Source organism: Falco peregrinus, chromosome 4 (genome assembly GCF_023634155.1).
Source record: "Falco peregrinus isolate bFalPer1 chromosome 4, bFalPer1.pri, whole genome shotgun sequence".
NCBI classification, from domain to species: domain Eukaryota; kingdom Metazoa; phylum Chordata; class Aves; order Falconiformes; family Falconidae; genus Falco; species Falco peregrinus.
The window spans coordinates 36,122,294-36,135,897 of record NC_073724.1 but is presented as its reverse complement, the minus strand read 5'-3'; the positions used below and the strand labels follow the sequence as shown (position 1 = coordinate 36,135,897).

At 41.3% G+C, this 13,604-nt stretch overlaps 1 protein-coding gene across 18 annotated transcripts in view; it reads left to right on the top strand.

Moving 5' to 3' along the window:
• The window catches only part of DMD (dystrophin), a 1,160,159-nt gene that overhangs the window by 1,084,230 nt on the left and 62,325 nt on the right, over window positions 1-13,604 (top strand). For all 18 annotated transcript variants that reach the window (XM_055801176.1, XM_055801179.1, XM_055801178.1 and 15 more), the window contains one exon: window positions 10,466-10,540. In XM_055801176.1, the coding sequence (XP_055657151.1) occupies window positions 10,466-10,540 (75 nt within the window). The remainder of the gene's footprint in view (window positions 1-10,465; window positions 10,541-13,604) is intronic.

Sequence of the window (13,604 nt, the reverse complement as noted above, 5' to 3'; positions counted from 1 at the left end):
ATTTTTTCTTTATAGTACTAGCACTGTGGCAGCAATTTGTTTAAAAATTAACCAGAATACAGCTCTGTATGTCAAAAAGGGATAGAAGATGTGTAAGTTCAGGCTAACCAAATGCAAAAGCAGGCGAGTATTGACTTGCTATTTAATTATAACGCATTACCCTGTTTGTCTCCTTTGTATTTCTGCTCTTCAAGTGAGTGGTTTAAAAGGTTCAGGACAAATAGTAATTGCACATGGAACATCCTTTTAATACAGCTAGATCTTCAAACAGTTGCCTGTTAATTGAACTGCACTCTGACTCCACAGCCGCCTTTGATCAAGAGGTTGCATGATATTTCTGATACTGTTGTTGGTCAGACCTGAAGTCCTGTTGCAGTTGCTTTTCTTATTTCCCTATTTCAGCTAGAGTACTTTTGAATATCAAGAACTGAAAAGGTAACTATATATAAGGGACAGAAGTGTCTGGATGGGTTCAGGTAAACAGTTCAAAAGATGTGTGAGTGCTGAAGTCAGTTTGCATTTAGTTTAACTGAGTTTCCTCATTAGCAGTATCACCCAAATGTCAAGAGTTTAAGATAGCCTTATTTCTCACTGCATAAAGAAGGAACACGTTTAGGCAGGGTTTCTTTTTTTCTTTTTCCTATAAAATCCTGCTGTTTACCTTTTCAGGAGCAAGTAATGTCCAAAAGGGGAGTCCTCTTTTCTGGCTAGTTTTGTGTCTTTGGGGGTTGAGACCAAATGCTCATTGATAGTGACACTATTGAAAGTGACACTGATTTTAGCAAAGCATGCATAATGTCTATTTTTGTTTGTAAACTTAGGTCTTCATATATGTGTACAAAACAGACAAAGTAATTCTATGTGCACTGCCACATGGGGTGAAGCTTTGATAAAAGTGATACTGAATAACCTACCAATTTATTTTATTTTTGAACTGGGTGTATTCATCATTGCCTAACTTATACAAATTGCATAGTACAAGCATAACCCGTTTAGTCTTGAATAGAACCCTTGATGTATTTTCAGTGCTTTGTTTTGCCTCAGGTCAAAACGGTAATAATGGGATGTTTGAAGTCTTTTCGGAGTGTTCAGTAATATTTTATCCAAGAAGATATTATTAAAGTCGATTTTGTATTGCATACTCATTAGACCTTACTATTTTACGCCACATGAGGATCCAAACTTTGGTTCTCATTCATATGAAGAAGCTAGTAAAGAGCTTAATATGTATGCATTTTAAAAATCTGGTAGAAAACATGATTTCTGCGATCCAGGTAAGTGTAGAAAACAAGACTAAGCACATGAAGGCTGTCAAGAATTTTCATTTCCATTTTCCAACTCCTGCACTTAGCCTGTAGGGAATAATCCTGCTATGTGATGTAGAGCTCTACACATGCTTCTGTATCTTAATTTGCTAGGGGATCCTTATGCCTAATTTAAATTCTTACAAATTAGCGAAAGCTTAAGTTTTTTAAATGAATGAGGAAGCTGCAACCTGGCACAATGTAATGTTCCTCATCTGCCTGTGTCTTTGAGATATGAGACACCTCTGTAAGAAAAAGGAGTAATGCTACTTTTATTCTTCCCATTTCCAATTTACACACCTACAAATTGCTGCCGTACATTTTGCTAAAATAGATTAATTCCAAATTTCAATCTTTCTGTCTTTAGCAGTTTGGATGTTCACAAAAATGAAGCTAAATTACTTGGGACCATTATTTGGTACTAATAAAAGAAGGTAGGAACATGCTGTGTACACTTTTGTACGTGATCAGATTGTTGGTCCAGGAAGTCCTGTGTCCTGTCTTCAATAGGGACTGCATCAGAGAAAGCAGAAAGAACCCATAGGAACAAGTGATAAAATAAACTGCCCGTGAAAGCACTAGTCTCAAATTCTCTTTGAGCTCATTTGCTGAAACATGGCTGTTTATAAAGATACTAGTAATAACTGTAAAATATTTGATTTGAAATTTTGTATAAGTATGAAAAATTTCTAATTGGTTTTTCTTATAACAGAAGCTTTTCATTTTAATTAAAATGCTTGTTCTTGACTGTTCTTTATTATTTAAACAACATAGCATTTTATTAGTTCTAATGAGGCATCTACTTCTGACAAGTTGAGCAATTTTCACTCTTCATTTAAAGTTATGGTTATTAGAAGTTGCATAATAAGCTGTCAATATTAAATGACTTCATTGTTGTTTAATGGTTAAGTGGTAACATGTAGTTGCAACAGTGACCTTAGCTTATTATTTATAGTAGATGTTGGTATAGGTTATTTAAGAAGAAATCATATAAATTAAGAACATAGAGAAAAAAAAATGCTGAAATAGGAAAGATAGTAAAAATTGGTGATGCATGACTCTGAAAGGTTCAGAGGCTGAAAAACATCCCCCAGTTTGTATTTGCACCATTATGAATCACTCCCATTTTCTTCTAACTTCCCTCTAAAAGTCATCAAAGTACCAAGAACCACTCCAGCTGCTTTTTTCCAGAAAGTTCCCCCTGCAGCAGATCTGATTTTTATACTGTTCTTTTACAGCCCACTAACAAATTTTCTCATCCTTCATGATGGCTGCAGGGTATCACCAAAATCAGAATTTGTGTTATTCCATTGTCCTGGAGAGTTCAAGGACCTTTGGGTAAGGGGAGAGATGGGAAAAGCAGGAATCAAAGTGGTCTGGGATTGTTTAATTTTTTTCAGATTATCTTCTGAGAGTCAGCGTTTAATGGCAGGCAGTTTAGTTCAGAACAATAGTGTTTTGCCTTTAAGCTGAAAACTGCTCTAACTTTTGCAGTGGTGGCCCAGGAGAACTTGGCTTGTGCTATACTGTTAGCATCCCCCTCTTCCAGCTTTCCCATGTAGTGTCAGTACGCATCTCCTCAAGGTGCATTAGTGTCATGGTGAACAGTAATTGCAGTAGCACGGTGCGATCAGAAATGTTGCTCTGTGTGTCTGTTTATCTCTTCTAATTCACCAAGGCATGGCAAGAGAAAAACACCCTTGCCCATGCAGACTGCCGTGCACTGGTGACAGCTTTTCTTTTAATTTGGAGGGATGGGGGGCAGTTCTCTGTGGAGTACATGAAAGAAATGTTGGAGTTGCTTAACACAAGGTAGGAGGTACCTCTGAGCCTCCGCTGGGCTTTCGGCAGCAGCTGCTGTGTTGATCTTGTGGCTGGCTGCTCTCATGCAGCTATATGAGCTTCCAGCTCTGAATGACCAAGGAGGATAAACTTCATCGGGTTTGATTTGTGTATTTTTATTTGTCCTTCTGAAATGCTGTCTGAAAAGGCTAAACTGCACCTCTTGCTATAATAATTTCTATTACAAACTACTAAACCATGTATTTAATATGAGGGTTTATTCATATTCAGCTGTTTTCCATGTTTGTACTAGGCAGACGTGCTTATTGCACACATCAGTCATTTGATTTCTGCTGAAATCCGGTGAGACAATATGTATGGGCTTTCTTTAAAGGCTGCTTTACTCATTGGTGTCCTTTTCAAGCTAGCTACAATCTGATTATTAAAACTCATTTTAGAAAATAGGATTGGTTGGGTTCTGTCTACCTTGAATAGTAGTCATCTTTCTGATAGTGTGTGATTGCGTTCTGTGTAGGCATACACCTAACAGACAATAAATGTAACTACTGCAGAGAAGTAGAAGGTAGGTGGCAAAAGTTAACCTTGCATCCCTGGAAAAGGAAACCATAGGCATATTAGCGGTGAAGGAGGGTATTAGAGAGAGAGCAAAGTAGTATTGTTAGGAAATAGGTAACCAGTATGGCAACATTTTGCTCAAGAGTATTGCACTCTAGATTTATAAATGGACACCTTTCATTGATATTTTTGAAGTTGTTTGTTTGCTATTTATGTATTCTAGGATTTTCCATTGTGACTGCTTCTCATCTAGCATACATGAAGGGTTTCTGACTATAAACTCTGCTACAGCCCAACCCTACAATAGGGTGTAACCCAGGTGTATATCATATCCTTTCTTACACTTTTGGGTTTGCAGGCTGAAGAAAGGTCATTACATGCTAAAACTGAATTCCCAAAGGTCATGTCAATGGGTCCGGTTATTGTGATGCTGGTATGTGAACTGATGTTCAGCTACTTGGTCTAGATGCAATCAGTAGCATTTTGGTGCCCTGGGTACCTCCCACTTTCTAATTTGCAGGCGCTATCAGCTTTTTTACTAAGTGGGGCAGGTGTAGTACAGCGTGGTGTTTGGTTTCATGGAGAGTCGTTAAGCTGTATGTATAACAACACTGTTTACCATTACTTAAAGCAATGTAGATGATTGCATTAATTATTGTTATAATAAAAGAGTCAATGGCTGAGACTCAACTGATATTAAGCAGGGTTACTTGATTAATTTCTTGCCTTTGTGCATTTGTCTCATTTGCATTTTTAAATTACAGTTCCTGGAGAGGTGATACATGTCACTGTAGGGCATCATTAAAAGATCTATGAACATGTTTTGGGCAGCAGGAAGAAACCCAGCATTCTTATCGGCTGATCAGGGAATCACAGCTGTATTGATGGGAGATGAAGCTTCTTGAAAAGTCAGTCATTAATTTCTGATGAAACGTGAAAGCTTAGTGGCTGGTAGTGGAATTTTGGTCTGTTCAGGACTGTACAGTAAACAGGTTTTAATCTCTGTTAGGTAGGCATTGTCAGAGACAACAGTGACATGTAATTTCCAAAGTAGTTTATCCGCTGCAGGCAGTGTAGTTACGAACAGCTATATGAGCGTGTCCCAGGCTGTGGTTGGGTAAGACTTTCAGGTTTTGAGGTATATCACTACAGGTTCACTTTTTTTTTCCTTGCAAATAAGTGAGGGTAATAGACACCTCAAAACTCTGTAAATCGTATCAAATGAAGATGAGGATTTGGCCTGATACCTAATTTCTTTCATTTAGTTGTTAACTTGCCAGATTTTACTCTTGAGATGGTTACCACCTGAACCATGAAAGCTACCCTTTTCAGTTTGATGGTGTCTAGACAATGAGAAAATTTCTGTCCATAAAATCAGATGTTTGTGTTTTGTTCTCATTAATTCAAAAGCAATTGCAATAATATTCACAATAATATAAACAAGTAACCCCTCCTTAAAGTAAAAAACAAGGTTTCCAGGTAGGCAGGTCTTCCTGAGATACATTCAGATAACACTGTGTATGAGAGAGACAAATCATATGAACGACCTTTGACAGGAGGTAGTCTGGCCCATCCCAGAGCTTTTCAACACTCGGTGAGATTAGCCTGATACAGAGGACAGTACATTATCCAATGAAGCATCCCAGTCATTCAGCACTCTCAGCAACCAGAGCAACTGTAGCGCGGTTATCCTGTTAAAGAACCACCATGGAAAGCAGTTCAAACACCTCACTTAAACTCTGCTTTATAGATGTGACTACTAAAGAACAAAAACAAATACCCCTCTAGACATTAAACTGCTAGACATTAAATGTCCTGTTAAATATGTTGTTCTTTAGGGTTTTTATTGCTTTTAGTTGTTTACCAACTTACTTTGTTCAACAAGACTCAAGAATATGAGGATCTGGTTTTCCTCATAAAATAATATTCATGCCCCAGTGTATCTGGAATTTTGCATGGAATGATTTAAAAAAAAATAATCTACATCTTAATTGTTGATACTGTGTCAAGTTGTCCGTGGGACATTCCAGTAGCTGATTTGAATTTTTGGTACAAATCACGGACCACTTCTCAAATTGATCATGTTTTGTTTTCTTGGGTTTTTGTTTTGTTTTGTTTTCCCGATTATCCACTGGCAAAAGGTTCTGCTATGTGTAATTACAGCTGCTTCTACAGTACTGTAGGAATACAGCATTGGAAAAGGTGTTGATGAGGCTGTCTTAGTTTTTTTGAGGAAGAGCATAACCCTTATGTTTTGAGATTTCTTTCAACATGCAGAATAATGCAGAAAAGGTTAGGCTTTAATTATCTGATCATCTTTCCATATTATTTCTGTTTTGAGTTACTCCTATCAGCAGTCTGACACTTTTTGTAAAGCTGCATGTGTGAGAAAAGCACTAGTCCTTGTTCAATGTTACCCATGTTAATATAAATGAAAATAAGAATACAAGCGTGAACATACTCATATGTTGTAGACACATGATGGACATGGAAGAAATCACTTTTCTAGGTAACCTTCTCCCTACTGCATTCATTGCCACGAAGCAAAGGGAGTTGCTTGTCATGTCTATAATGAAAAGAAGAAAGCAGCAAAAGATTTCCTAATTTGTGAGTGTTACTGATGCTTTAGCACTTTGAACTCCTTTCACCACAACAGTGGGAGGGCTGCAGCAGAAGCATAGGAAGATCACTGAGAGACCTTACTGCTGTGTTGGTGGGAACCCTTCATAGCTATGAAGGTATCGGCTGTATCACCTCCCCAGTCTTACGGGTCTTCTGTAATGCGATCTTAAATCTTCTCCCCTAGAAAGGTTTATATTCCTTTGAACAGAGAAGTCAGTCATGGCAGAGTGATGGGAGAACCGTGGTTTCTCTTTGCTCTGGGATGTAAGTATGAGTGTCACCAAACACTCCCATGTGATCATTTCCTAGGCTGTTCCTTTCCAGGGGCCAGGTGACCTCTTCCACTACATAGTTTCAGACCATAAACAGATGATGCTCTTGAGCTTTTACATTTTTTGTTCAAAGCTTGAAAGTGACCTTCTGAGCAATGAGGACAGGGAATGGCATTAAACAACCTGCAAAAGTTTCACATACTTCAAAGACTTTTTGGCCCTCTGACCACCTAATTTGAATGATTAGATGGTGCACACTTTCTAGGCGTGGGAGAAAAGGGCTGGAAGTAAGCTTGCATGATATACCGAGTTCTCCAGCCTGCTCAGAGGTGGTAAAAGCTTTGGAGTCAAGGCTTAGTGGTTCCTGACTTTTAGTGGGCTGTTCGGGAGTAGAGAAAACATCAGATTTTATTCCTCAGGACCCAGGAAGTGGGAGACAAAAAACCCCACAAAAACAAACCACAGGGAAGGAACTACTGGTGTTTTCCGCAGGCCTTTGGAAGGTTGCTGCTGCTAGAGCCTCCTGCCTCCCCCCTCCACACGTTCCCAGCAGTATCAGCTGGCTTCTGGCCAGGCAGTGCCTTATGCTGCCTCACTCAGAGTCTCTCCCTTGCTATTACTGGTGACGTTACCTCCAGTGCTTCTGAGACTGGTGACCAGGTCTCTTTCCCTGACAGTCTTGTGTTCTATGGTTCATTCAAGTAGGGTCATATACCAGCAAGGGAAATATTTTGACCCCAACTAGGAGAGGCCCAGGCTCCCCTCATTGCTGCACAGAGCGACACATTTGTTCCAGCAGTAGCTCTGGGGGAGGAAAAGACACCACCAGCAGTTTCATAGGAGTAGGGAGTGGAAAAGCTAAGTCATTAAAATCCAGTGACCTTAAATGACTGTCACCACCTGGTAAGAGAGGTATCCATCAGAAGCGTGGAGGTGGTGGCATAACGGAGACTAGAGGTGAGCGTTTGACGCTGGCAGAGCAACTGGACTTGGACTGATACTGATAACAGCAGTGAAGGTGGGAGCAGAGGCATGCGATGGCTACGCTTGGCCTCAGCATGTAGAGCCAAAAGATGACATTGCTGCTGCTTTCTGAAAACCTGAGATGAGGGCTCAGAAACTAGCTCCTGACATTGGTTGTTGATCATTTACAGCAGATGCTTCTTGGCATCAGTGTCATTAAGGTTGGTAATAAATTCAGTGTGTATTACATATGCAGGAAAATAATGTAAACCATAACACTTTCAGGATTAACTGTCTTCATGGATTGTACTTTCTGCCCTGATCAAGGCCTGAAATATGCGTATATATTTACTACTATTTCCGAAAATGTAAATAATAATTAGGGAAGCTTTTTTCAGAATACTCAGGGAAAATTTAGGTAAGGCTTCTTTATTATATCAAATGCTAGCCGTAGTCCAGTATATGTTCTTTTCCAGAATACAAGTGCAGATTTACAAGAGTACAAAATGTAGCTGAAGTCACCATGTGTTTGCAAGAGACTGCTTTGTTAATTTTCCTTCAAGACAAATTAAGTTGCTTTATTTAAATTGCTCACAGTATTCCACACCACATTAAGGTTTCTGGACCTGTCAGGACGACTTGAGGGAGAGGGAGCTGGCAGGAGCAATACACAGGAGAGCTGCCGATTGAAAAGGTGCATGGAACTGTGCAAAGAAAAAAAAAATTACATACAAAGCTGAATCTTTCCCTTCTGCTGTAAGACTTGTTTTAGAAATGTTCCACAGCTTTTATTAAGGTATACGAAATTACTGAATTATCAAGCCTCAAATTACTCATAATTAAAATTAATGTAATTGAGAGTATATTCCCTCTGCTACCTGTACCTGTACAGCATTGTAAATGATGTTGGGATAGTTATACCCAAGCTACCACATTGCAGACAGCTTTATAGCACCTTCAGCGCATATGCCAGCAAGGAACTGTTTTGTGTTTGCCCTGTTTATCATTATATTGTCTCTAAGAGCCTACCATGCTTCAAGGCAGCTTATTGGGCTAAATGAACCTTTATTCTGAGCCAGTGTATATGTTTTTTGATGTTCTTTTTGTATTTACATAGTAGTTTACATTTTCCCAACACTTTCCCATCGTTAACTCCTTAGGCCCCTCCTTAGACTGATGGATTTCATCAGTAAATGAAATGCGTTCAGCAGTATTGCCAGGTGCTGAAACTGGCTGGCACAAACAGTCCATTTCTGTGCTAGAAAACCCCTAAATTACAAAATGCTAACTGATCTATTGGGAATGGTCACTGGACCACTTAAATGCCCAGGAGTACCTGTGCCCAGGAATTAGTTGGGTAGGTGACGGGACCAAAAGCATGCCAGCAGCCGTCTGTTTTTTCAGCAGTGGGGCTGGCCATGCTGCAGCACACGAGAGTGCCCCCCGCCATTCCTCAGTTCCCAGTGCTGCCACTGGTAGTGCCACTTGGGAAACAGCATCGGTTCATGGACTTGCCCCAGCCATGATGGCTTACCTAGGTTCTCTCTGATGAAGGTACCAGCTTGAAGCTGCACACAGTTAGCTTAGGTATCTGTTGATCCGCTCGCATAAACAAAAGCCCTGTGGCGGATCTGTGAGGTCAATTCAGCATCCTGAGTTTGATTCTGAATAATGCAAGCGGTGGTGTGTCTCCGCTCTAGTTTTGGTATGACAAATGTGGTTGTAAATTACGAGTTAGCTGATGTACTGGTACTGGTGGCAGGAATTCAGCCACAGTAGTTTCAATCATACTTCCAGTGAATTTTATCTTCATTCTTGTAAATAGGGTTTGCCCAAGGCCACCCTCAGCAAAGACAGGGACAAAGTTAGCTTAAGTGTCTCTTCTGCAGTCTGGTTTCACAGAGGAGAAACATGCAAATGCAGTTTCCTGACCAGATTTGGACCTAGACAGCCCCTCTTTTCTTTTCTTTTTTTTTTTTTTTTCTCTCTCTCCAGTTTTGTCTAGTGTTTGCTTCTTAGGCTACAGAGCGATTGCTGTGCCTTGCTGTGAAGATCACTGCAATTCGGTGCTTAATAATGTTCAGGTAGCTGGTACCGGGCTGCTTGTGCACTTGGAGACTTCTCTGTTGTTCTGGTGTGGTGTGACTGGTTTGATGTGGGGCCTTCCTTGTCCCTGCAGTGTCCTGGGTGGTTTTGCCAGCCATGGTGAAACTATTCAGTGAGGACTTGTTCTGTCTTTATTTTGTTAACCGCATGAGAAGGAAGGCTCAAGCAAAAATTGTACTACTTCGTGTATTTGTAGCTGGGTGCTGTTCCCCACGGTGCTGCCGCAGCCCGCTGGCACCCTGCCATTTCAGAGGTGGGAACCTGGGAACTCACCTGGCTGGGTGAGCTGGCTTCTTGCCAAGAAGATTCTGTATCTCAGGGCATGGCTGGGATCTGCTTAGGTGGAAAGCACAAAAGTTTCATTAGTTTCATTGGGTTTTTTAAGTTGGGGGGGGGGGGGGGGGGGGTTGGGGTTTTTTAGCAGTAGCTGAGTTTTTTCCTGGGCAGTGCTCTTCTCCTGGGGCTGCCTGCACACAGCCTGGCTGGTGTATCAGGCAGACAAGGAGGCGTTTCAGGTTCTTATCTTTCTCACAGTGCCTGTGGTATTTTAAGACAACACTGCTGCAGTCACTGATGTTGTCCTTTCGAGTGTTCTTAAGTTCAGTGACTTTGAACGAAAGGAAGTAACACTTTAGGACTTAATGTTTTTCTTTTGGATGACTGATTGTCAAGGTTTGAGGGCTTTTGCTTGGTGAAGTAGAGTTTCTAACTTTTTTTTCTCCTCTGTGTTCTTTTAACCGATGAGTATAGTCTTTTAGTTTAACTTAATGACATCTTTGTGAGTCTGGCTGTTTCTAAGGTGTAAAGCTGATCTGCTATTTCAATGTTTCCCCCCTACAGCTGACCTGAACAACGTCAGGTTCTCAGCGTACAGGACTGCCATGAAACTCCGCAGGCTGCAGAAAGCACTCTGCTGTAAGTATGAGCATGTGCCTCACTGCCAGAAAGACCCTATGATCAATGCACACCTTTGTTTGCAACTTTCAGAAGCAGAAAAAAAAAACCCCACGCATACCCCCAGCTCTGCCTGGTACTTGGAAACCTCTCACCTGAAGGGTCTTCTGCTGCCACAAGTTTTCATGTTTCTTATGAAACCAAAGTGCTGGGTGGTCTGCAGATCTGTCCCTTGTAAGACAGAGCAGCGGATGAAAAACAAAGCTAACATCCCCTACATGTTTCTTTATACTCTTCAGGTGGGTATTTTCACTGTGCTCATCACAGGAGGCACGTCCTGTGTCAGCCACAGCTTTACAGCTGAGGACCAAAGGAGCAGGATTGTAGTGTGTTGGGAACAGTGAGAGTTTGGGTTTGCTAATGGTTTGTTGAGTTGAATCTTGAACCCTGAGGGGTTGTTGCCTTTAAATGAGATCATCACAATAAACATTTAGCTTCATTTTTCCCCAGCTTTTGCTTATGTTCAGAAGTCTCTCATGAGCCATATGTTCGTGATGTGCACATTCTAACATTTTAATTCACTCAACTGGTGTCTGCTATTCTACCTGTCACTGGAGTTACATTTCCTCTTCAGCTTATCGTAACCTGATAGCTAAATAATTTGCTCATAGTTTTCTTGTTAGGCCAATCGGTTGCCAAAGCAAGCTGTTTATTAGGTGGTACAATTTGGAGGGTTATTAAAATATTTTAACATTCACTATTTGGTATTTAATTATGGGGTTAAATTTCTGCCACAGTTGCAAATGTCTCAGCTGTTGATTTATCGCAAGTTTGGATTTGTGCTCACATGCTTTCTGGAACTGTGTCAAACCTTGGGTGTTTTTAGAGCATGTTTACTTTAGGCTTACAAGCATGGGTGAATTCCACTAATGAACAGACTTAATTTCTGAATGTATAAGAAAACAGAAAAGAAAAAAAGGGAAAAAAAAACAATAAGGGAAAAGTCTTTGTAGCGTAATATAAGATTTCAACCTGAGTTCAGTGACAAAGAATGAATTATGATGATCAGAAATACAAACATCTTTCCATGGCACAGCATTGCTGCCACACTCATCATGGAAGGGTAATGTAAAGAAACTGGACTGATATGCTGTAAAAAGTATTTATAATCAGTGCAGCACTGAAGTAAGGAACTAAACTTTTTGGAATTACAAGATTTTCTAGCTGGCAGTGCACAAGTCTAACTTGTATCCGGTTTTTATGGTGAAAGTGCAAAACTTTGCATCCTGTTTTATCTGTATTACCCTGATTCCTACCACTGAGTAGTTCTTCTAGACTGATCGTGAACTTTTGTATTGGGTTTGCATGGCAAGGTTCTGGTAGCAGGGGGACTACATGAGTGACTTCTGTGAGAAGCATCCGGAAGCTTCCCCCGTGTTCAATGGAGCCAGTGCCAGCCAGCTCCAAGACAGATCTTCCGCTGGCCAAGGCTAAGCCCTTTAGTGACAGTAGTAGCACCTCTCTGGTAATGTATTTAAGAAGGGGAGGAAAGCTGCACAGTCGGGAGAGAGGGTTGAGAATATGTGAGAGCAACAGCTCTCCAGATACCCAGGTCAGTGCAGAGGGAGGGGCAGGAGGTGCTCCAGGAGCCAGAGCAGAGGTTCCCCTGCAGCCCATGGTGAAGACCATGGTGAGGCAGGCTGTCCCCCTGCAGCCCCTGGAGGTTAGCGGTGGAGCAGATACCCACCTGCAGCCCGTGGAGGATCCCATGCTGGAGCAGGTGGATGCCCAAAGGAGGCTGTGACACCGTGGGAAGCCCATGCTGGGACAGGCCCCTGGCAGGACTTGTGGACCCATGGAGAGGAGCCCACACTGGAGCAGATTTACTGGCAGGACTTGTGACCCTGCAGGGGACCTATGCTGGAGCAGGTCACAGAGAACTGCAGCCCATGGGAAGGACTCATGTTGGGGAAGTTCATGAAGGACTGTCTCCCATGGAAGGTGACCCCACACTGGAGCAGGGGAAGAGTATGAGGAGTCCTCCCCCTGAGGAGGAAGGAGCAGGAGAGACAGCGTGTGATGAACTGACCGCAGCCCTCATTCCCTGTCCCCCTGCACCACTCGGGGGAAGGAGGTAGAGAAAATAAGGAATAAAGTTAAACCCAGAAAGAAGAGGTAGGGGGAGGGAATGATGTTTTTAAGATTTGGCTTTATTTCTCATTATCCTACTCTGATTTGATTGGTAGTACATTAAACTGATTTCCCCAAGTTAAGTATTTTGCCCGGGACAGTGGTTGGTGAATGATCTCTCCCTGTGCTTATCTTGACCCACAAGCCTTTTCTTACATTTTTTTTTTTTCTCCTCTGTCCAGGTGAGGAGGGGAGGGTGACAGATTGGCTTTGGTGGTCACCTGGCATCCAGCCAGGAGCAGCCCACCACAACTTTACAGTGTGGAATTGTAATTATGCACTGAAGTCAGTTCATCTCTCAAGGTTACACTTAGGTAGATTTTCTCAGAATATATGTTTTCAGAGACATGCAGTGGCGCTTACACTGATTAGTTTAGCACGTTCTTCATACTTGTATCTAAGGAGAAGTATTTAAGGAATTTGGTTAGCAGTCTTTGTTCTTACAAATATTTTTGCTTGGAGACACCATCGTTGTATTTGTGTATTCTGTGATTTCAGAGTCACTTGTGAACTCACTTTAATTTATTTTTCTTAAAAAACCCAACTCATTACAAAATTCTTTGCTGCAGTTTGGCACTAGTAGAAATAGAACACAGTGCTGTGTTTCAGGGCTCCTACGCATAGCAAAAAAAATCCCTAAATTCCACTTGCAGTAGGTGCTGCTTTCAGCTCTTACTTCTTTGTTTCATTTTTACATTTGCAGGAGTTTATATATATGCATATTTTTTTCTGCAAACTTCATGAAAAGCAGAGCAGTTTTGTCTGCTGAGGAGCGCTGGAAAGATGTGTGCACAATAGAAGTGCAGTGAAGGTACAGCCTGTTCTCTGTGGCAAGAATAGAAACACTTTTGAAAATGAACTATACTTTGACTTTAGTTCTTTCCAGTTTGTAAAT